Raw genomic sequence first — 24,065 nt, forward strand, 5'->3', positions numbered from 1 at the left:
ATAAAACTTAACACACATAGACACACACAAAAAAAGAACGTTTTCAAGTCTCAAAATTTCCTTATTATACGTCCTAATAAAAAGTTTCTAGCCCTGGCTGGTGTAGCTCAGTGGATTGAGCGCGGGCCTGCGAACCAGAGGATCGCGGTTCGATTCCTAGTCNTCCAATTGTTGCAAAAAAAACATCCAGGTTGAACAACCAGGTTTAAGAGTAAGAAAATTTGTCTTTTTTTCCCTTTTATCTCAAACATTGGTTGTATTTGCAATACTTCAAGAAACACATATTCTATAAAACTTAACACACATACACGCACACAAAAAAAGAACGTTTTCAAGTCTCAAAATTTCCTTATTATACATCCTAATAAAAAGTTTCTATTTTTCAATAGGTATCTTGTTGCATCATGATTCAGCTTTAAGACTACAATGAAAATAAGTTTATTAGCATAATAATTTCACCCATTACTGCATTTAAAAGGGGATGGTAAGGCACTGGATTTCATTTTAAACTTACTTCAAATTCTTATGTTTATATGATGCTATATAAATTTATACAATTCAACTGGACATACAAATGCTTAAAATAATCTATATAATAAAATCAGACGTAAATCAAGGTGCAGAAGAGCACACGCAACATGTAGCTTTTTGTGTCTTTGTTAATATTTGCAAAAGGATACATTAGAAGGTTGATCAGTTACCTAAGGGGGTAAAAGGTACAGGGACGGAGGGACAGAAGGTTGCTCTGACTGTACCATCTTTTGAACATGCAAATACTTCTATATTTAAATTTAACTTAAAAAAGGAAAACAAGTAATCCCTGAAATTGAAAACAAATGCAAAACAAATGAGCTTAAATGTATATTAAATGTATAAATAATCATACAAAGGAAATTATTTGAAGTCAATGTAGAATATGTTACCCCTTAATGAGAGATAGTCTAAAGAAAATAAGGACTATAAAGAAATTTTAAACTACATATGGTAGCATTGCTGTTGTCACTGTTAATATCAATACAAGATTATTATTTTCAAATTAATGTATGAATATTGTAGGAAAAAACAAGTCATTATTTTATTGCTAGATTGTTATTTTAATAGATTTCCATGTGAGAAAACAGAAACACAAATACAGAATCAAATGTTACTAAAAACTCCATAATATTTACTTACCCCATAATGTTAAATTTGAATTGGTAATAACAATATGAACTCATGGTTTAAATATATACATATTTTCTAATGTGTCCACTGAAAGGAACTAGTACCAATGACTATCCAAGAGCAATGACACTTAGTGACCCATTTCTTGGTATCTAAATTCCTTTGTTGCATCACGATTCAGCTTTAAGATTACACTGAAAATAGGTTTATTAGTATAATAATTTCACCCCTTACTGCATCTACCTAAGGGAATCTAAAGATCTAAAGATTTTAGATATAAAATCTTTAAAGAAAAATAATTTGCAAAAATTATGATTATCTAATTATATTATATTCTCCACACTTATTAGCACATATTCCCTTACTGGCCCAAGCTGTTTGGTTATCTTGAAGTATCGTTCCTACTAGAAAGGAAAGATAATACAGTATCTTCAATTTTTCTCTTTTTTAAGAATCAGTTTTCAAAATACACAGCTGTACTCTGCTTCTACCTGTCCCTGCCCCTGACCCCACTCCCACCTTCTCTTCTCTAAGTACCCTGACAGAGTCAGACACTTTTAAACACCCAGTGAGCTTTAGCAGGCACTGTTCGGAGGCATTGTTCTCTTGTCCCAACTTTGGCAGTGAGAACCCTTTAAAGCTGTCTCTTGTGTCCTTCTGACAAGAATCAATCTTTGAACCAAGTTTCAAAGCTTGGTTTGTTTCCTGGGACAATAAGATGTCCAAGGTTTACTTTATTTATTTATTTTAATCCAGACATGGAATAAGCCATTTCTCTAAAGAGCCCTGGGTCTTTTTAATGGGGAAAAGAATGAGAAAGAGAGGGAAAGAAACATGTGCGCTAGAAACATAGACCAGCTGCTTCTCACACACCCCCAAAAAGGGACCTGGTCTGCAACCCAGGCATGGGAATTCCCTGACTGGGAATCGAATCAGCGACCTTGCAGTCCACAGGCCAGGGTTCAATCCACTGAGCCATACCAGCCAGGGCAAATTTTGCAACTTCGAATGAAATAATTGAGTTAGGAAATAACAATAACCAGTGAGTACTAAAGGTATTAAGAGGATTGATGAGGAATTGGTTATTTACATAGTACCAACATTTCTCCAGTTAATTAAATCATTTAGTAATAACTGTACTCCCTACTAACATAGTAATCAATTATGAAACATGGGCCCACTAGATACTCTTGAAGTGATGCAATATAAACTATTACTTATAAAGCAAAAAACATTACTTATGAAATATTCTTGCCCAAAATGTTTAACCTGAATATAATAATCAAGGCTTGCGCGGTAACTTTAGTGAATACAGTGGACAGAGGAACAAGTAAAATTATGCAAATATAAAAAATCATAAGTCACCTACATTTCTTAGAGAGGAAAAAAACTAGGGCATTCTAGCATAAAAAGACTCATTCCATGTAATGTTCAAATACAATGTAGGTTTCTTGACTGGATCCTGGGACAAATGAGGAAATCTGAATATAGTCTGGACATTTAGATAATATAAAAAATAGTTATCAATTTTATTAGGTATAACAAAGTTATCGTGGTTATGGGGGGTTGACTTTAGAAATACACACTAAAATATTTAGAAAAGAAATGTCTGCAATTTAAATATTCTTACAAAAAACAAATACATTATGGCAAAATAGTAATAAATATTAACTACTCATCCAGGTGATAGATGTCCATTATACTACATTTTCTTCTTCATATCAGAAAATTTTCAGAGACAAAGAAAAATCAGATATACCTTAAATCGTTGTAAACGTCCAATTTTTTCACCAACTTCAGCTTCCATTGATATCAATTCATTCTTCTGTTTCTCATTTTCTTTTCTAAGTTGGCGCTCCATTTCTACTAAAGTAGTATATTGTCTTATGAGTGATTTTTCATTCACTTGCAAGATGGTGATTTTTCTACTATTTTCTGAAAGTGTTTTTTTCATTTCATCTGAATCCATCTGAAGAGTACTGAGCAAATTCTGCACAAAGGCACATTTATATTACTTGTTGAATCTAGCTGTCTTAGTTTGTATAATACTGTGTATTGACTTTAAAAGGGTTTACCTACATTATATTCTTTCACTTTTATAGTATCTTGTTGAATTTGAATCTCAAGTTTTTTCTTTTCCTCTTTCATTGTTTCAGATTCTGTTTTCCAGGTCTCCTTTTCACTAAAAAAATAAAAATGATGACATGGTAAACCTATTAAAATATTTAACTGCAGGAAGAGATAATTTTAGATTATGGAAATTTAAAGGTTGAATAAAACAAGAGACATAATAGCTACACGGTACCTAATAGCATAAGAATGGTAAAATTCTATTCAAGAGATTTAGCCTGGAAGTTTTATTTTTTTATTTAATAAATGCAGGGTAAAACATTTATTTTATCAATCATTTTAATTATTCCATGAGTCATCACTCTACAATTATTTCAATATAACAATCACTGCTGAATCTTACAAACATTTTAGTGAAAATGAAAACCATTAGGAAAATAATCAATACCCCAAACTAATTCTGGACATCAAGTCTCAATTTTCTGACCCTACTCTTAAATTTGATTGTTAAATACATGCAATATTTAGAATACAAACAAAATCAGAACTCATTAGACTTAAAGATGTGTCATACACTGCTGCCTAACCAAGAGATATTCCATAATCATCTGCAATCAGCTTGGCATAAATTAATTATGCTGTCATTTTCTCTGCCACTGAAAGTTTAAGACTCGGATAACTCATTAGCCCAATTCTGGCTAGTAAGATCTAAATCACAGTCTGCCAACAGCCTCTGGAAAAAAAAATTTATCCAAATATAAAAAGTTGTATGGAAAAAAATGTCCCTCTTCTTCAATGTGCAAAATGGTTCCAACTTTCTTGGACTCACCTATTTTACAGCCACAATGGGAGACAATATGACCTACCCAGAGGTCATACTGGAACAGATAATCACCCTTTGTTAGATCAGATAATCCCCCTTATGCTTAGTCACCCTTAGTAGTTACATCACCTTTCATCAGGTATTCTAATCATTATTTAAAAAATTATTCTATTGAGATAAATGGGATGGCAGAGATAAGGAGAAACACATGAGTTCTCTATGACAATTTGAAAAATTACGATGGTGAAGACGAATAAAGATTTATGAAATGCTCATATCTGAGCATTTGCATATAGCTCAAGTTGTTTCCTCTCTCCCCTATGAAAAAGGTATCGTCACCACAGAATTTTATAGATACTAAATGAGACAGAGAAAGTGGAGAGGAAGGGGCAGGAGGGGATGGTAAAACAATGTATCTAAACATTTTTATGTTATGTTGATCATTAACAAGAATATGCTGCAATTACATTTATAAAGTTTTGCCAACACTTATACCTTAGATATTCTTTGTATAATAAACTTTGTTGATGACGAATTACTGCAAATTTTCTGTTATAGTCTTCAAGAGAACCTTCTAAATCCTTTAACTTATTTTCCTTATATTCTAGTTCCTAAAAAAATGGGTTTAGAAATGAAAAAAGCATCAGAATACATTTTAAATTTTAAGGTAGAAATTCATATTCTGACAAGATTATAGCAAAATATATAAAGGAAAATAGTCCTTTATAGCAGCACAGATCCTAGTTTAAAAGCATTTATGGAATGACGCAGTATGTGTAAAAGAGAAGTAAACAGGTAAAATTAATTTTATCATATAAGATAGTTATAGTAACCACCAAAATTATCAGAGACAGTAGTTGCAAACTTACTTCTAGTCACTCATCCCCACATAACCTTTTATGAATATATGCAATACATGCCCCCACTTGAATTATCCTTTCCAATTAATTGTTTTCAAAGATAAAAGAAACTGAGACTTAGAAAGATTAAACAACTTAGTCAACTTTCATTAGCACCACCCTTGGCAACCACTTCCTAAGCACCGAAGCTGAGGCTGGTGCCAGGTACTTCAAGTTGGTGCAGATGCAACACCGGCAGTCAGGCCTGTCTGGCCCCGAAGGCCTTTTGTCTCCCCTCACTCTACGCTGCCCTAAGGACCTAGAGTCCACGTACCTGCTTTACCAATTTGAACAGGTTTTCAGACTCCCAATCAACAGAGAGAGACTGCTCTCTCTGTGTTCTACCACAGGGCTTCTCATGTTTTTTTTAAATTAAAGGTAAGACCATGAATCTAATCTGAAGCAACATAATACTATAGTGTCATTACTTGTTGATAGTGTCCCTATATTATAAAAGAATGAAACTGTAGAGTGCTAAAATGATGCATTTAAAAGTTATGTATAACACTAATTATGAAGTGATATTCTAATAACTAGTTGATGTGTTACCTCTTCGATGCAGACAACATACAAAATTCAATATTCAAAAAAAGATGAATGTAATTCCAAATATAAAAACAAGAATTTATAGTCTTAACTCCAGTATATTCAGAAACAGATTAGGAGAGGGAAACAAGTGCTCATAATCAAAATCATATTTTCATTTATTCTGAACCTATTTCTGTAATTATACTGTAAGGTATGGAATGTTATGGGTTTCACACTTTAAATGAAATAATGAAAACCGTCTTTCATTAGGCCATTCAGAACGACCATGACACAGAGAGCAAACCTGAGAAACAAACAGAGGGTAAACATTCTAATTTGCTGATGGATTAACCAACATTTTAGCAGATAAAGAAAAAAAGGAACAATTTTAATCATTACACTAAAAAGTAGCGTCAGACTTTGTTCACTTGAATTGCTTTTCTAACCATCAATAAATAAAAGTGCTTACTTCATTCCTACCTTATAGTAGCTGCATATTATTCTACCTGTCAATCATATATTTCATATAAATAATACCTATGCAGACAAGAGTGTCAGCATGCTTTTCACACAGATAAATGCAATAAACTGACTTTATTCATAACATTCCATCTCACATCAAAATCATTAACACATATCTGTTAATATACTGAGAACTCAAAAAATAGATTAAATTTAAGAACATACTACCCTAGTGTTTTGGTTTTGCACATGTAAAATTTCAGTACCTGTAAAATATGTATCAAATATTCATTCAGAGAATTAATAATATTGGCACTAGATGGTGCTATCCCATCAGGTAAATCTACTCCTTTAAAAACAACATTTGATCCCTCTGATTGCCGTAAAAGGCTGATTTCATTTTCAAGATGATCTATCTGAAAAACAAACAGTTCAGGAATAAGAATCACATCTTTTACACTCAAAAAAGAGACACATTTAAAAGCACTAACTTATATTCCACTAGGTACTTTTATTGTTTTGTGTTTTTATTTATTTATTTTTTGAAAAAGGGGAAAGAGGGGAGAGAGAGAGGGAAGAAAACATGGATGTGAGAGAGAAACATCAATCAGTTGCCTCTCGTACATGCCCTGACCAGGGATCGAACCTGCAACCCAGGTATGTATCCTGACCAGGAACTGAACCAGAGACCTCTTGTTTCGTGGAATAATGCCCAAGCAACTGAGCCACATCCATCAGGGCACTTACTTAATATTTTTAAAAAATAGATATATGAGCATCCTATCAGGAATTAATTAAACCATAATTTAATTTCTACTTAGAAATACCTTAGTATACACTTAGAATTTTTGTATTATTTTATATTATAAGGCACTTCTTTATATTTTTTAAAAGATTTTATTTATTTATTTTTAGAGAGAGGTGACGGGAGAAACAAAGAAAGAAACATCAATGTGTGGTTGCCTTTCGCACTCTCCCAACTGGGGTCCTGGCCTGCAGCCCAGACAGATTCCCTGACTGGGAATCCAAATAGCAATCTTTTGGTTTGCAGGCCGGCATTCTATCCACCGAGCCACATCAGCCAGGGCTATTTTTGAATTTATGTTTAAGAAAGATTCAAACAGGTGTTTTTTAAATGTTGAAAGAATTAATTTAAGGGACACTCATATGAAGTAGTCATTGAAAAAAAAGGTTTCATAGCATATCTATGTCCCATGCTTAGCATTTTCTTTTATTTAATGAAATTCTCACCTTTAAATTTGCTTTTGCCAACTGCTGAGAATAATCGATAACCTCATTTCGAGTTTCCCTGAGCTCCTGCCTCAATTCTTCATTCCTCCCAGTAAGCTGATCAACTTGGGCTTTCAAATGGAGATTGACATCAAAGATTCCTTCTGCATTCTTTGATTCTATTGCCTAACAGATATAGATATATTGAAGAAATGTGAAGAAAAACATTAAGATTATAGTTAAACTTTTATTTAAATAAAACTCACCTTTAAGCATTTTTTTGGAAATGGAAACTCACCTATTTTTTGGAAATAGGAAACTCACCTATTTCCATTTAATAACAAAATATGGCAAATGTATTCCTTATTTATTAATTTAAATTTATAAAACTGTATTAACTTACATCAGTATTACAAGCATAGTAACTACTTCATTATCACAATTAACAAACATCTAGCTAAATTTAGTAGACTGGTACACTAGTAAAACAATCAGACAGAAATAAGATGCCTAGGTTGCAAATCTTAACCAATCTCTTACTAGCTGGGCAAATGACTTAAATTCTTTATACTTTAGTTTCCTTACTGCTAAAGAAGAGGAAATAACATTACCTCTGTCAACTTTACAAGTATTTATGTAATCAAAATTATATATATATGAAAATTCTTTGAAGCTACGAAGCAGTTGAATTTAAAGCATGAGCAAAGGAATGAAACAGCTATTACATAAATTAAGTAAATTTCTCATGGCTTCCGCTCCACATTTAAGTATGCATGTAACAAATGCAAAGTATGATAACACGGTATCATCTAAGAGTGCTGGAAAAGCAAAAATAATGTCAAATATTAAACTATCAAGTGGCTTCACTGGTCCTAATTCTCCAATAATCATATACCCACATACACATCTACATAACAATACATATAGATATATTTGGACTTTAAAAGAACTATGCGGAATAATGCAAAGTAAAGTTTCAGAAATGAAACTTCAGAAGGCAGAATGGTAAAATGAGTAAAACCCAATGTAATCTCATACTCCGGAAGGTGATCAGGGATTTAACTCTGGGCAGCAAATTCATAAAAGTAAGCCTTTATCCTAAGGAGATCAGAGCAGGCCCTGTGCAGTAATAAGTCATACTAGCTCAAAAAGGACACCAGGAAGCCAGAAGTAGGCAGAGGGGATATCTGACGGACAACAAAGTAGACAAAGTAGTCTGGTTAGTTGCCTAGCCAAGAAATAGAACCATGCTGTCTACATGGTCCCAACACTCTCACTCTCCCATGTTTAACAAGTAAATACAAAAACAACTACTTATAGGTTGTCTAGAAAATAAACAAAAATAAGTAGATTTTGGAGGGGACCTTGAACTTTAAAAACAGGACCAGCCAGGAGTCATTTGCCATTTTTAAGGCTTTACTCTCAGGACAGCCTGCAGTTTCAGTGACCTGTCAACTTTCTGGCCCAGAAAACCAGAGGACAGGATCAGCCCCAAGCAGCAGGAGAGTGAGAAGGGAATCCCGGAAATAAAAAAAAGCTAGCAAAAGGGATTTCCAAACTCCACATAAAACCTCTGCCAGGTTTCAAGCTCACCACTGAAGGGGAAGAAGGGAAATAGATGACAGAGGAAAATATCAGTGAACTTAAAGAAAAATCAATAATAATTATACAACTGGGAGAAGAAAAGATAAAAAAATAGGGAAAAAATGAACAGAGCTTCAGGGACCTGTGGAAAATATCAAAAGAACTAAAATGTTTGTTTCACTGGAATTCCAGAGAGAATGGGACAGAAAAAAACAATTAAAGAAATTACTGGTAGAAAACTTCCCAATTGCAGTGAATAGCATACATAGAGACTCAAGAGGCCTAGCAAACCCCAAACAAGACACATACACATGTACACAAATGTGCACACACATGCACACATGCATGTGCACATCACAAACTGGTAAAAACCAATGTAAAGAGAAAATTTTGAAAGCAGGCTGACAAAAAATACACATTACATACAGGGAAGAATGACTCAAATGACAGCAAATGTCTCATCAGTAACTAAGGTGGCCAGTAGATAGTGAACATTACTAAAGTGATGAAACAACAAAATGAAAGCATTAATACAAAAAAAAAAACTTACATTAACTAGTCTTTCAAGGCTAGGAATAACTAGAGATGTTTCACCTCCTTTAACATCAGGCTCTTTCTGCATTTCCTGAATAGCTTGCAGTATTTCTTTCATACCTTCTTCAAGTCGTTTGTTTTCTTCAACTAATTCTTTTACTAAAATGACATATTTTCCTCATTGAATGAACAGATCTTTTGCATAACTTACATTATTTCATATAGATGATAAATAATTCACATATAGTAACAATAGTCTATTTATAAAACGAAAATGCAAATAAATATATTTTAAAAGTTCAACAATAAACGCCAAGTGTGAATAGTTGAACTGAAGATATACCTATTGAAGTCATACGCATATACATACACCTCATAGCTCAAAGAAATAAATTGTAAACATACTTTGCCTTCACAGTATGTTAAATTTTTTCAAAAATTTGTTCACCAGAGAACAAAAGAGGATAAACGAATTTATCATCACAAAAATATTCAGACTAAGAACATTCTCTGAATCTGAATTTAACAAGACAAACCAAATGGACAAAAGAGATTAACATCTATACTTTATGGAGGTAATTAAGGCTAAAATAGATTAGAAAACAGAGTGTACTAAAATAGATTAGAAAATAAGAGTGTATTTCAGACCCATGATTTTCAATATAGGATAAATAAGCATGGAAAAATAAGGGATAATAGTAACTTACATTTTTTCTGAAATTTGGCTATTATTGTTTTACTTCTTTCTAAATCTCTTTCTTTTTCAATTAGTTCTCTTGAAAGAAATTCACTCTGAACAAAACATAAGGAAAATAAAATTTTTTGCAAAATATCACAATGGTTTAATTTTGAAATTTCAAGAAAGTTTGATCAACTGAAGTTTAACACACCAAATACAAGCTATTGACGTAATAGCAGTAATAAAAATAAAACAAAATCTCAAAGGTAAAACAGATGGTGATCCTTCTCTACTTTCTCCCTTCCTCACACCCATGGCAAAAAGCAAACAGATAGAATGTAGGTTTTTTTTTCTTTAGTGCCACAAACATCTCTTTTACTGTTCACACTTATCTATTCTGCCTGGCTTCTATAATATTCAAGTTTTATTTCTGCATTTCTTCTTTGTGCTCCCTTGATAAATACATTCTATGCTATGACTTCATGCTAACCAAATACTTAATAAATTAGGCAAGTGAATGAGTTCATATCAAATGGACTACATTTTTAGATTTTTAAAAAATAGAATGTGCATAAATTAATGTTTATGTGCAAACATTAAAAAATCTTACTATATCCCCAACAGATGGGGCTCAGTTGGTTGGGCACTGTCCTACAGAGCAAATGGCTGCTGGTTTGATTCCTGGTCAGGGCACACGCAGCCCGGTCTCTAGTCAGGACGCATGCCAGAAGCAACCGACAGATGTTTCTCTCCTTCTCTTTCTCCCTCCCTCCTTCTCTCTTTAAAAATAAATGAATAAATAAATAATCTTTAAAAAGTCTTATTATAGTTATTAATAGAACTCTGTTAGAAAAGTAATTTTTAAAAAAAGAGGTAATAAAAAAGCAATCCCAAGAATGTAGTCTGGTGGAAAGCTCACCTGAGATCTAAGAAATACTAATTCTCTCCATAGATGTTCTATAACATTTTCAAGTGGATCTATCTGAGAAAATTTTGATTGTTCAGTAATAGATACAGGTTCTGGAAGATTAACTTCAAGTTTACTTTTCAAAATCTCTGCCTGTAAGGGTACTTCACTTTTTCTTATATCTTCTTTCAAACTGCTATCAGCATATTTTACTTGGGTATGAACCTGTTCATCTTCTGATGTTACTACTTGTGATTTATCCATGTCACCTTTATTATCATGAATTTGTGGACAAAATATTGCAGATTTTTGTCTAAGTGATAACTTCTGCATTAAGTGTGATGCTGTTGATAAGGCTCGTAAAGATGAAGTGCTTTTTAGTGTGAAACTTGTCTTCTCAGGTGGATGATGGATTCTTGACACTTTTTTCACAGAGTCATCAGAAAGAGAGTATAGGAGTTCATTTATTTCTTCATGACTCTCGCTACTAAAGGTGCTGACTAATGATTCCAGATTTCCTAAAGATTGTAGACATGGTGCTTTAAAAATCTCCCTTATTGTAATAGCTTCTGGAAGTGTATTATCTTTCACTTGTGTAGATGAAGAATGTCTAGTTAAAGAGACATAAGGATCCACTTCACTTGCTACACTACGACGGACTTCAGATAACATTCTTGGTAACGATCCTACCGTCATATCCTCTTCTGACTCTTTCAGATACGCTTTTGGGACACTGAACGATGCTCTCCTATGCAGCAGCTCTATTTTATCTGAGCTCCTAATCTGTATGCAGGGTAAATGATACCTCATTAGTCAATCTTTGAACCAACAAACTGTTTAAATAAAAAAACATTTTTTTCTTTTATTTAACTTTAAAAAATGCCCCAAATGAGAAATGGGGCAAAAATGAAAGAGCTGACATTTTTCTTTATTCTCTTTGCCATAGCAAATACTGTTTACCTTTGAATGTGCTGCACTGACATTTTCAAGGCCTGTGAAATCAAATTTTCTTTCTCCCATTCTATCTGCTTGAGAAAAGTTTTCTGTTAGATTCAGGTCCTCAACTGTTGGTCCTACATAAAAAAGAGATAACAAATCAGACATAAAAATAACTCTTCTATTATTTCAATACTTTCATTCTTAAAAAGTAGAATCAAGTTTTAACTAAAAAAAAAGGTAGAATGATTGTTTCCAAAATCCTGGATCCCCATGTAGCCTATATAACCTTCTGACTTAACTTACTTTTAATAAAGTATTAATATGAGAAACTAATATACTTTATTTTCTCTATCATTCCTTATCCTTTATATATATAAAAGTATTAAAAGTACTAGAATAGTTAAAGACACATATAAAGAAACTATACAAGAAACATGAGAAAACCAGTTAATAAACAAATAAATAATGAACTTTTGCCCTTCTAGAAATTTTTTTGATGTACTATAGAAACCAAAATGCTAAAAAAATAAAGAAATGAACAAGGAACTCTGTGGTTCATAGTTACTTATGTACTTAGACCAAGTTAAAAGCAAATTTTTCTCTACGGTCTTCAATAGCTATAAAAACTTAACCAACTGTTCTCTTTATATCATATAAGCTAAACAAACAAAAAATGTTGTTTTTTATTCTACATAATATTATGTAGTAAACAATAAGGTACAAAGAAAAGTTTTCAATGCATAACTCTCTTAAAGGAAAGATAAGTATTATCAGTAATATATATTAACAAAAATTGCTAAGTTTTATCCTTACTAATCATAACTTATTTGGATTGTCTACAAATTAATAGATAATTTACTGTAAATTTTCAAAAGTCCATGATTTTGAAAGGTTTTTTTTTTGTTTTTTTACCAGTTTCATATTTAGGACTGGACCCAGTAACACTCATTTACATAATCTTCATTAGGCCATTTTCACTTACTAAACTTTTAGCAGAACCACGTAACATAGAGATAATATTTCTAACATGCAGAAAATTTCATATCCAGACAGTTCATTTTCTAATGACTCCTTAAAGGTTTGGAATAACTAAGTATACCTGCAGTTGCGGTTCTTTTTCCTTTTTCTTGAGCCATTTGGCGAATTTTTTTTTTCAGATCAAGTCGTTCTTCCTCTAAACTTTCAATCTACAAAGTACAAACTATTAGTATTTTTCTTTAGTTCAGCCACAGAAATAACCAACTTACTACTAAACTTGCCTCTTTCAAAAGAATCTGGTTTTCGGCTCTGTATTGTTGCTGTTTTAAACTTTTTCTATTTCTAAATTCAGTTAAATCAATCATTGTCTTCGGTTCAAGGCCTAAAGTAGAAAGTAATATGATTAAAACCTTATCAACATTCAAATGAACTACAAAAACTTCATATAGCAACTAGTTATCATCATGCAGCTGATTACAATTAAATCAGCATCACTACGGAACAGGGCACATTTTGTGCAAGAATTTTCCTGGTGCTTGAGCTGTAACCATAAAGGAAATCCTAACAGTCTGAACTGTAACTCTCCAAGTTAAAATTTCATCATAAATATTAATGGAAATCCTGAAAAAAAACGATTTAGGGTCAGTCTTTTCCATGTGTGGCTATCATAGAGTTACTATAAATGTAGCAAGTAAAGACAGAAGCTTTGGAAAACAGACTTCGATTCAATTCCCGCTATTAACTAAGTCATAGGAAAAATACTGTGTGTACATATTGTATTTGGCTTGTTGTCAGGGATACAATGAAATCAACCCAAATAAAGTACTTATTGTACAGTGCCTGGAACACAGTAGTCATTATTTAGTATTAATATCAAGAATACTGGCCGCTCTGCCTGTGGAATAGCCACTGTCTGTCTCAGTGCTTCACTAATAAACTCTTTTCACTTGCAATTGTAAAAAAATAAATAAACAAAATGTTATCATGACCAGTGTGCCTGCCTCCTAACTTCTTATTATAATACTTAAGCAGCTATGCTCTGAAAACCAGATATGAAAATTGTCTCAAGTAATTATAACCAAATTTCGCAGCCTTTACAACACAGGAAACCTGGTGTCTGGACAGCCATCCAGAAGGCTCAGTTATCTTCAGGGACTTCTACACTGAAGTGGGCTGTGATCTGGTAGGTGAAGTTATCCACCAGAAGTTTACCTTGAGGTCCTGGCATGACTCTGGGTCCTAGTTAGACACTTGTTTACAAATAAATAGTCTGTATAACATATTTATTTTTCTTCCTCTAGATAACAGTTTTTATAGATGATCATGTTAATTCTAAGAAAGCATTAACTGGTATTTACCAAGTAAAATAAAATCATTATTTAGATCTTTATTTTCATTTTAAAGTAGCAATTTAGATTGAACTGTCATAACATTAAAGCCAGTAATATTCACTAATAAACTATTTGTTGAAATCAATACAAAAGCCCTTTAAGCTATACTTACTAATTACTTCTTAGAATCAACAGTAATCTTAAAATAGCCAACCAAAGAAAAGCTTATGCAGTTTAAATGATAAAAGTGAAGTACTTAAAAGTCTTAAAAAGGTTTAAATAGTATTTCTAAACGTCCTCATGAATTCTTCTGAAAGAAGAACAAAAATTACATGTTGAAAAAAGTAAAGGGTTAACCACTAACATGTGGGATTAACTTGGTAGACTTCCAAAAGGAGCAGCGTTACTCAGGAGACACTGACCTACGGAGAGCAGTGCTCTAGGCCCCACCCACACCTCACCCCCCATCAAATCCCAGTCCCACTTCAACTAGAGTAGTTACACTTTCATTTTTAAATATTTTTATAGGAGAATTTATTTTTTAAGCATTCAACTATTTAAATAATAATAAGCCATCAATAAGAAAAAGTGAAACTGACTTGACAATTAGGATTACGCAAAACATTCATCTTGAAGACTTTACTCACCCACACGCTCTCTAAGCGCCTCATTTTCATCGAGGAAGTCGTTGATTTTCATCTCAAGTTTATTGATTTCCTTTGTCAATACTTCAATCTCTTGATCTCTTATTTTAATTTGGTTTTTACAATTCTTTATTTCAATAACAGCCTCTTCTAAACCGTATACTCCCTAAAATACCCAATGTAATTTAAATATAACATGATTTATTTGAATAAATTATCTATATCATTAATTTATTTTCTTATTAAGTCTAAGAGTAAGTACACATACACCTAGGGTTTACATCACTAAACTCTGCTTTTTGTTTTGTCTTTAAAAAACAAGTCCACTAACAATGACCATGGAAAATGAAAGAGTTGAAATTTTCCAATTCAGCATCCTAATGGTAAAGGGACTCGAATATTACATGTAAATCACTTTACCAAATATACTAAAGGAACAATAAGGGTCAATCAGCGATACAATTAGAATATGTAAATCACTAGATGACTAACTTAGTAGTAATCAGATTTAAAAATATAGGAAATACAAAGTAAGACTGTGTTGGCATAGTAGGCAATGAAGCTGGCTGTGTTAACAACTTTTATCAAACTACCCAGGGGAGTAACATCCACAGGGCAGCTCAATAACACAGATTGCCAAGCATCTAATCCTGTTGCCTCACAAAAGCTGATTATCTGGGCAAGTGATTTAAAAACAATTCTGTCTCCTGCCAAAAAGTAAATGCTACTCAAAAGTTTGAATTATTTCGTATAAATTAATTAGGACAACCTTTATCATAAAATACTTCTGGAATGTTTTAAATGGTATGCAGTTAATGGCACAGAACAGCCTAACTGTGGGTGGCAAGAATAATTCTAAACTCCTTGATTGACAAGAAAAAATACATACAGATTCATAATCTTTTAATCGCTTCAGAGTCTCCACTAGCTCTTTATCCTTTTCCCTAGCATCAGCCTCAGCCAGTTCAGCAGTTCTCTCTGCCTCTTTAGTTTTCTCTTCTAAAATTTGAACTTTAGACTGAATTTTCATATAATGGGTCTGCTGAGAAAGTGTTGAAGCACCTAGAAGGGAAAAATAAAATCATTAGTGATTAGAACTTAATAGTTATTCCTTTAAACCACTGATTCCAATATGGAGTGCAGGAAAAGTGGTATATGACTAAAAACGTACCACTTTAATATTATAATTTTATATTTGTAAAATGAAGTTATAATTTGGTTTTATTAATAAAACAAACTAAAAAAATTCAATAAAATCTTCTTATCTGAAGGAGTAAAACATGACAAAACACTGCAAGCATATGTTCCTAATATGCAACCTCTCTTTTGTCCACTGAAATAGAACAATAGGTGTTTAGAGCTGGACACATGACCACTTGAATTCAACACTAAATTTCTACTTACACTCCAGCAGCTATGCAGTCATGTGACTCATGGGCCCTGTGTATATTTCAAGGAATGTTTTTAAAGGAAAGAAGTGTATCTTTTTTTCCTCTTCTCTCCCTCCTGGCAGCTGGAATATACATATTGAGGCTGGAACGCGGCACAGTCTTCTTAGAAGATGATTTGGAAACCACAGTTGAAATAGGCAGAATAACAAGACACAAGGTGCCTAATATCTGATATTTGTGCAACTATCACACTAACCCTTAACTAGTTGCCTCGATTTTGTTTATATAATGAAAGATACATTTTATCCTGTTTAAACCACTATTAAATCTGATTCCTGTCACCTATAGCTAAACTTAAACCTAATCGCTACAAAAATCCCTCCTTTATTATCTTACCAAACTGTTGCTAGACCAAAATACAGTATATTCCTATCATTGTAAAATTTATTGACTCAAGTCATTCTCATACTCATCCATAATAACCATCTACTGATTTATTGGCCATATACTTACATACAGGCCTTGGGCTAGTGCAGGAGATCACATCTACACAAGAAATGAGCCCTGCTCTTTGGAGTGAACATAGCTTGAGAATGGCAGACTGAACTGTCCCCCCAAACCTATTTTCCCTTTCTTTCACATGACCCTCCACAGCACCTACCTGCCTGCCCTTCAGGATGGGCCCTTTGCCTCTTGCCCCCTCTTCCTCCATCTCACTGTTTGGAATGTGGATGTGAATGTAAAGCTCCATTTTGGATGAGGCAGATGAAGATAACACCCTGTGCAATGCCCTAATTCCAGCACACGAATGAGAAATAAATTTCCATCTTGACTGTGCTACCGTTTTTCAGATTTGTTTCTGACAGCTAAACCTAATCCTAACCAATGAAGAGGGAGACACCATTAGCTGTTATATTTACAAGTTAAATTCAAGATACAAAGCAGACTCCAGGCCACACGTAAGTGGGCTTTAGGGGTCGAATGCTATAACTGATTGAAGTGTAATTAGGTAAGACCTTTTCCTTATTCCACAGCAGAGACCAACCGCCACTCTTTCTCCTGGTGGATGGAATACATAACACCCATAATACTAGTCATCCTTTTAAAGCTGTTTAAACTTCTGTCAAAGTACAATTCCGATATATACATAATATATACACATACAGAAGTATGTACATCAAGTGGGCCTTGATGCTGCTCGACAATCATCCCACATTTCCTCAGTCTGTTCATTCTTCCAATGACCTTTTCATACTTCCTCTCCATACTCTCTCCTCACACTTCTAACATACATTCCCCTGTCTTTACTTTCAGCTGAGAACTGTGTTTCCTGTTCACTGAGAAAGCAGAAGCAATCAGTAAAGAAGGTCTACAAGTTCTCACTATCAGGACATCTACCCAGGCACCTGCCTCTGTATACACTCCACCTTCTGTGCTCTTATCAAACCCCAGTGCTCCTAAGGCCAACTGCCCCTCTGGAGTACTGTACTACCATACCATTGCCTGCTCGAGGGGTACTGCTCCAGAAGGTTCTTCTCTCCCTCCCTACTTCATTAGTTCATTGTTTCTTCTTTAATGGATCCTTCCCATTAATCTAGAAGCATGATTATTTCTTCCATTTTAAAGAGAAAAATACTTTCATCACCCCTTTTTCCTGTCAAGGAACCACTCTATTTTTCTCATTTCCTTCATGGAAACACTTCTTAAGAGTATATCTGTTCTTTCATCTTGAAGCAAAAATGACCACTGCTAAATCCAATGGTCAAGTTTCAGTGCTCATACTGACTTACCAGCAGCAACGAATCCAACCCTGAACACAGTTATTTATTCTCTTCCTTGATGACATTGCTCATGTGATTTTCAGAACTCTACATGCTCCTGGGTTTCCTCCTATCTTTCTGGCCAATCCCTTTCATTCTCCTTTGGATGTTCCTTTTCACCTCCCCAGCCTCTAAAGTAAAAGTACCCCAGGTCTCAATCTTTAGATTTGCCTCCTTAACCAGTATTTTCTCCCTTGATCTCAGCCAGCCACATGATTTCAACTACCATTTTTATGCACCTGGTTCCCAAATTTACATCTTTAGCCTAGATTGTTCTCTTGAACCTCGGACTTTTATACACAAGAGATTACTTAACACTTTCACTCAAACATCTAATAAGCATCTTAAATTTGGCATGCCTTGTTTAACTAAGTGCCTGGTCATCAATGAACCTGCCCTCTACCCAACCTTCCCCAGTGTTCAGTCTAAATGTCCTGATAACTGTTTCCCTCACATCCTGCATATGATCTGTTGGCAAATTTTATTTCTATCACCTTCAAAACACAATATAACTGAATACATCTAATAACCTCACTGCTCTAAGCTACTATCACCTCTCCAAAGGTTATTACTATTAATAATATTATTGCAATAGTCTTATAAGTCTTCTTCTGTCTTTACCACTCCTATACTTTATAACAGACACAGCCTAACTCAAATTACATCACTCTTGTCTTAAGAAACATTCTTTGGTGTCCCTTCTCTCTTAAAATAAAAGCCAAAATCCTTATAATTAACTATAAGGCACCATATGACATGGCTCCTGGTCACCTTTCCAATCTCATCACTAACTACCGCCCCACTTGCTCAAACACGCGTGGCACACTCCTGCTTGTGCTTTTGCACTTACTCTCATTGCTTAGGGGCATCCCATGGCTCACTCCCTCACCTTCTTTAAGTCTTTGTTTAGATAGCTCCTCAAGGAGGCTTTTGCTTCATTATTTAAATTACAGCCATACCACCAACCATAACCACTGTAATACCACTGACACTCACATACATACACATAGATTCACTGCCTAGTTTCCCTTTGTGCCTTATTTTTTTATCTTCGGCAATTATATTAAACGTCATAATCTTATTATGAATAGTTTGCATTACTATATTCTCATATAACTATAGTATATAGTGCTGTGGAAGTATAAGACCACTGATGTTTTAAGGGCTTATATTCAGAGTATTTGATGTGTTAGACAAAGTAGTATGACCCAGGGTAGGAAGAATATGATAGGACATAAGGTTGGGTAAGGTTATCTCAAATGGTGACAAGCCACAGTACTGCTGAACACTATGGGCAATACTGCACCATTGATCAAAATTTTACATTCTTTCTTAATTATAAAAAAGGGGTTAAATAAGTACAATCAGTTACATCACCATTTTTCATTTCTTTCATACAGTCAATCTAGTAATAAAGGTTAATGTAATTTTCATCAGAGTAAAGTTACAGGAAATATCTCCATCATTTACAAATTAAAGACTAGTAAGATATGTAAAGTAGTTAATAATATCCTAAATAATTTTTTGAAAATACAATAAAATTCAAATAGAGAAAAACCCACAATATAGCTTTGACATGACATGACTTTATATTTTAAAATGTAACAATATATAAACTAACTATATACTTATAAAATATTAAATTACCTTTGTTTCTTTGGAGCTCATTTTTCAAATCTTCAATAATAAAAGTGCTTTTTTCCATTTCTTTTGTATATTGTTCTACTTGCTCAGTGAGCATCTTAATGTGACTATCTCGTTCTTGTATCCCCTATAAAAATTTTTGAATATTATATATTATCTTTTCATGAATATTAACATACATTTTAAGAATAAGAAAAAATGTAGGTTTTATTTTTTTAACAGAACTGTAGAATATACTTTTTGTGGTTGAAATTATGTCTTTTACTCTTTCATATACTCCAAGTGTGCTCTACAGTGCTCAGTGCACTGCTGTCACTCCAACACTTAGAGAAAATTTAATGGTTAACTCTCCACCAAACAGAAATTATAGAACTCTCTACCATCTGTGGCTCCTTAGCACTCTTTTTACCTTACTTTTCCTCATCATCCATCCAATTCCATTCACCATTTTATACGTTTGTGTTTAGCCCTGTGCATTCTTCTTTACTCAACTTAGATTCCCCCCCCCCATAATACTTCATTCAGAATTATTGATCCTTGATATTGTTCTTACTCACCAAATACTTCCAAAATTTTCTTATTTCTTCTGAACGATGAATACAGAGCACTGATAATGAAAGTGTAACTTATTTCTATATAAATAATTTGTACTAAAAATGAAATCCTTATAACCACAAATTATAACCACACTTTCAGCTTACTTCACAGTGTTTAGGGTATTTCAGCCATACTTTATTACTTCAGTGCTACCTACACAGTGTTTAGCATATTTTAGCAATGAAGTACATTGCTAAAGTACAATATGAAAAACTTAAATAACAGAATACTAAGATACTTTTAAATTTCTAAAAGTTTTTACTAATATTATTTCTAACTCAAAATTTAATTCTAATTTTTTTGGAGAGTATAAGAAACTTCAAGAGACATTATTTTATATTACCCAATAGCACAAGTCACTAGATGGCACAGTCACTATTAGGCCCAGGTGACATAATAAGTAAGAAACAGTGTAAGGTTTCCTTGCCAACATTAATAAAACTGGCTAATAAACCAAATCTTCAGGATTTACCTGTTGCAGAGCCATAACATTACTTTTGTCAGCATCAAGCTGGGCATTTTTCAGTTTCTCCTTCAGGTTATGTAACATTTGCTGATACTCAATAATTTCATCATCTTTAGAAGACAAAATTAACTAGAAATTAAGAAAACAGAATCTGTTACATGAGAGAACAATTAATAAACCATTCTTTGTTTATGATAAATACTCTAATAAATACTATCGAGGGGTTTCAAAAAAGTACAGGAAATAAAATTCTTTGAAGTGAGAAAATATCGGCAACTACTGAATAATGATTTTCCTTTTGTGTGTACCATCTGATGTTCAAATAAGAAATAATTGACAATGTAATTTCAGCAATCTAGGAACTGAATCTCTAAACAGTCTCAAGCTTTTAAAACCCATTCCTAAAACAAGAAGTTATTTATAGCTCCATGTAATCACAACAAGTTTTATACAACCAATCTTTACGAAGAAAACATTAAAATGCCACTGAGAAACATAAAGTATATTAAATGAATGAACAGTATCTTGTAGTATTATATAACAGGAGAGGTTACCCCTCCCACTGACAGGGATGGAAGCGTCCCTTGGGCCTGACAACAGCACAGGGTTAATGCACTGCCACTTACTTCTAACTATGGTTATTTTAACACTGTATTTGCAAATAGCTACGGGAGTGGATCTTGAAAGTTCTCATCACACACAAAAAACTGAAACTATGGATGGTGATGAATATTAACTGAACTTAATATAGTAATGATCATTTTGCTATACATACAAATATCAAACCATTACACTATACACCTGAAACTAATGTATGTTATATCAATTACACCTCAGTGTTTTAAAAAAGGTATCTTGTGTTCTTTGCTAAGACTAAAGATCAACATCAATCTATAAATTAATTTATAAATTGAATAGATACCCAATAAAATAACTAAGATATTTTTTAAAAACTTCCTCTAAAATTTACATTAAAAGTGCATTTATAAGGGCCCTGGCTGGTGTGGCTCAGTGGATTGAGCATGGGTCTGCCAACTGAAAGATCACCAGTCCAGAGCACATGCCTGGGTTGTGGGCCAGATCCCTGGATGGGGGCATGTGAGAGGCAACCAAATAATATTTCTCTCACACATTGATGTTTCTCTCCCTCTCCTTCTCCCTCCCTTCCCTTCTCTCTAAAAAATAAATAAAATCTTTTTTAAAAATGCTTCTATAAAGAAAAGTCTAAGAATAGAAAAATAATGAGAACAACTTTTTAAAATATTTAATCACAATAATTTAAAAAGTATACATGGTTAAAAAATAGATCAATCAATACAAAAAGAACAGCCCTAAAATAAATTCAATAGGGATTTTGTATATAATAAAAACAAAACTGAATTTAAGTAGAAAAATGATAAAATATTCAATAAATTATGTTTAAATAACAGACTAACTCTCGTGCATCCGTATCTCATACATCGTACCAAAATGAGTTATATATGCTTCAAAAAGCTGGATGTAAAAAATGAAACCAGAAGATACTAGAAGAAAATATGAAAAAAGAATTTTACACTCAGAATACTTTCTAATTATGATGTAAAGACCAAAGGTGATTTTAAAATACAATAAATTAACTAAATAATACATAAAAAATGCTTCATAGCAAAAAATACCATAAAGCCAAACAAAACATAAGTGACAAACTAAAAACATGTATTTTCAATATATATCACAATTATATATGTAGCAATTTATTATACAGATAAACATTTTCAAAATAATAAATATACAAAGATATGCATTAAAACATTGTTTCTAACAGCAAAAAATGGAATCCTCTTAAACATCACACAATAAAACTTCTTAAACATCACACAATAAGGAATCAATTAAATAAGTAACATACTACAGTGCTCTTCAAAAGATACTTAGCAAAAACAAAGTACAAAACAAATACATGTGCTACCACCTTATCTCCCCAAATTAATTATGGTTAGAACAACCTTTTCCCAGGGGTTAGTATGGCTTACTGGTCAGATTTGGTCTGCTATCTGTTTTTGTAAAGATTTTCAGGAAAAGAACCTTGCTCACTCATTTATGCACTGTCTATGATTGCTTTCATGCTACAACAGCAGAGTTGAGGAATTATACCAGAAGCAAAATGTTCTGAAATATTTACTACCTGCCTTTTACAGAAAGTTTCCTGACCTCTAATTGATTCTGTGGGTCTCATTTCCAGTGCTTCTGCCTTTGTTTAAAATATACATTATCTGAGCTTTGTTATCAGATGACAACAAATTCCAAATAACCAATAAGATTTGGTTATTGTCTGAAACACTGCCTATAGAGGTGATAGTTCTTATAACTAAAATTATTTATGCAGAATAATTTCAGACTTTTTTCAAAATACGCAATGATTACAATCAAAGCTTCTGATATGCTAAGGCTGGAGATATGGCTGTAGGTAGAGAAAGGAGAGGAGGAAGAGACTTTTGAAAAGACATCTCAAATGATTCTGAAAGATCCCTTTCTTTACTCCCACCGCCAGAGAGTATCAAAAGCTTGATTCATCCGACATGAAAGGAGAATGAGAAAAACTAACTCTAAACTAAAATTTAACCTGGAACTACATAATTAATATATAAAAAGTAACTATGATTTTGTAAAAATATTCAAAATTATTTCAAAATACCTATTTTTAAATGACAAAAACAGTATACTTTGGACTCAGATTCCTATCAAAAAGTTTAGTTTCAGGTTAACTCATTGACATGAAAGAGCTCATTCAATAACATGTAAGCTAGAGGACTAAGCAGGGCAGTTCTTCAGCGCTTTCCTAGCTAAGATATTCAGTGCACTTTTCTAAACGCCTAATAAAAATGTCATTAACTATTAAAAGGCCTTTAGAGAAAACTAACAGTAAAAAATTAAAATCTAAACAGCAAATGAAAAAGCCATTATATCAAATGAAGAAGGTACCTTCCATTCTTCTACTTTTGCATTGACAGCTACCATGATGGGATCATCTTCTTCATTTTTTGCTCTTAGAAGATCTGTAAGCTCCTTCACCTAAAAGGCAACACTTATTTCAAGACTTGTTGCAAACTAGTGCAATATATACATATTTGTTATATGTGAAAATTTATAAATACATTACATACATAACAAGCACATACATATACATATATACACATACATTACAAGTGTATATGCATTATTAAAGCAGTCCCATAGTTAGAGGTGAAATTTAATGGTTTCTGTGTCTTTACAGTTGTATAATTATTTTTCATTACTAGAGAATTGTATTTTAAGTGCTGTTAATGTTTTCTTAAATAAGTTTAACCCCATGTAAGTGTGAACAATATATTAATTTCTTCCATATTTATAGTATAT

At 33.0% G+C, this 24,065-nt stretch overlaps 1 protein-coding gene and 1 pseudogene across 2 annotated transcripts in view; one reads left to right on the forward strand and one right to left on the reverse strand.

Annotated features, from left to right (window-relative positions):
- CEP290 (centrosomal protein 290) overlaps positions 1-24,065 on the reverse strand; it is a 103,310-nt gene that overhangs the window by 67,154 nt on the left and 12,091 nt on the right. For both annotated transcript variants that reach the window (XM_037064636.1, XM_037064635.1), the window contains 15 exons: positions 23,652-23,741; positions 20,697-20,819; positions 19,631-19,754; positions 15,662-15,834; positions 14,776-14,938; positions 13,079-13,179; positions 12,919-13,006; positions 11,841-11,953; positions 10,002-10,086; positions 9,311-9,453; positions 7,198-7,362; positions 6,213-6,362; positions 4,553-4,668; positions 3,244-3,346; positions 2,924-3,154 (listed from right to left, as the gene is read on the reverse strand). In XM_037064636.1, the coding sequence (XP_036920531.1) occupies positions 2,924-3,154; positions 3,244-3,346; positions 4,553-4,668; positions 6,213-6,362; positions 7,198-7,362; positions 9,311-9,453; positions 10,002-10,086; positions 11,841-11,953; positions 12,919-13,006; positions 13,079-13,179; positions 14,776-14,938; positions 15,662-15,834; positions 19,631-19,754; positions 20,697-20,819; positions 23,652-23,741 (1,968 nt within the window). The remainder of the gene's footprint in view (positions 1-2,923; positions 3,155-3,243; positions 3,347-4,552; positions 4,669-6,212; positions 6,363-7,197; positions 7,363-9,310; positions 9,454-10,001; positions 10,087-11,840; positions 11,954-12,918; positions 13,007-13,078; positions 13,180-14,775; positions 14,939-15,661; positions 15,835-19,630; positions 19,755-20,696; positions 20,820-23,651; positions 23,742-24,065) is intronic.
- On the forward strand, positions 21,221-21,334 carry LOC119000045 (uncharacterized; annotated as a pseudogene).

Source organism: Sturnira hondurensis, unplaced genomic scaffold (assembly GCF_014824575.4).
Source record: "Sturnira hondurensis isolate 20B ecotype Veracruz unplaced genomic scaffold, ASM1482457v3 Scaffold0015509, whole genome shotgun sequence".
Taxonomy (NCBI): Eukaryota; Metazoa; Chordata; class Mammalia; order Chiroptera; family Phyllostomidae; genus Sturnira; species Sturnira hondurensis.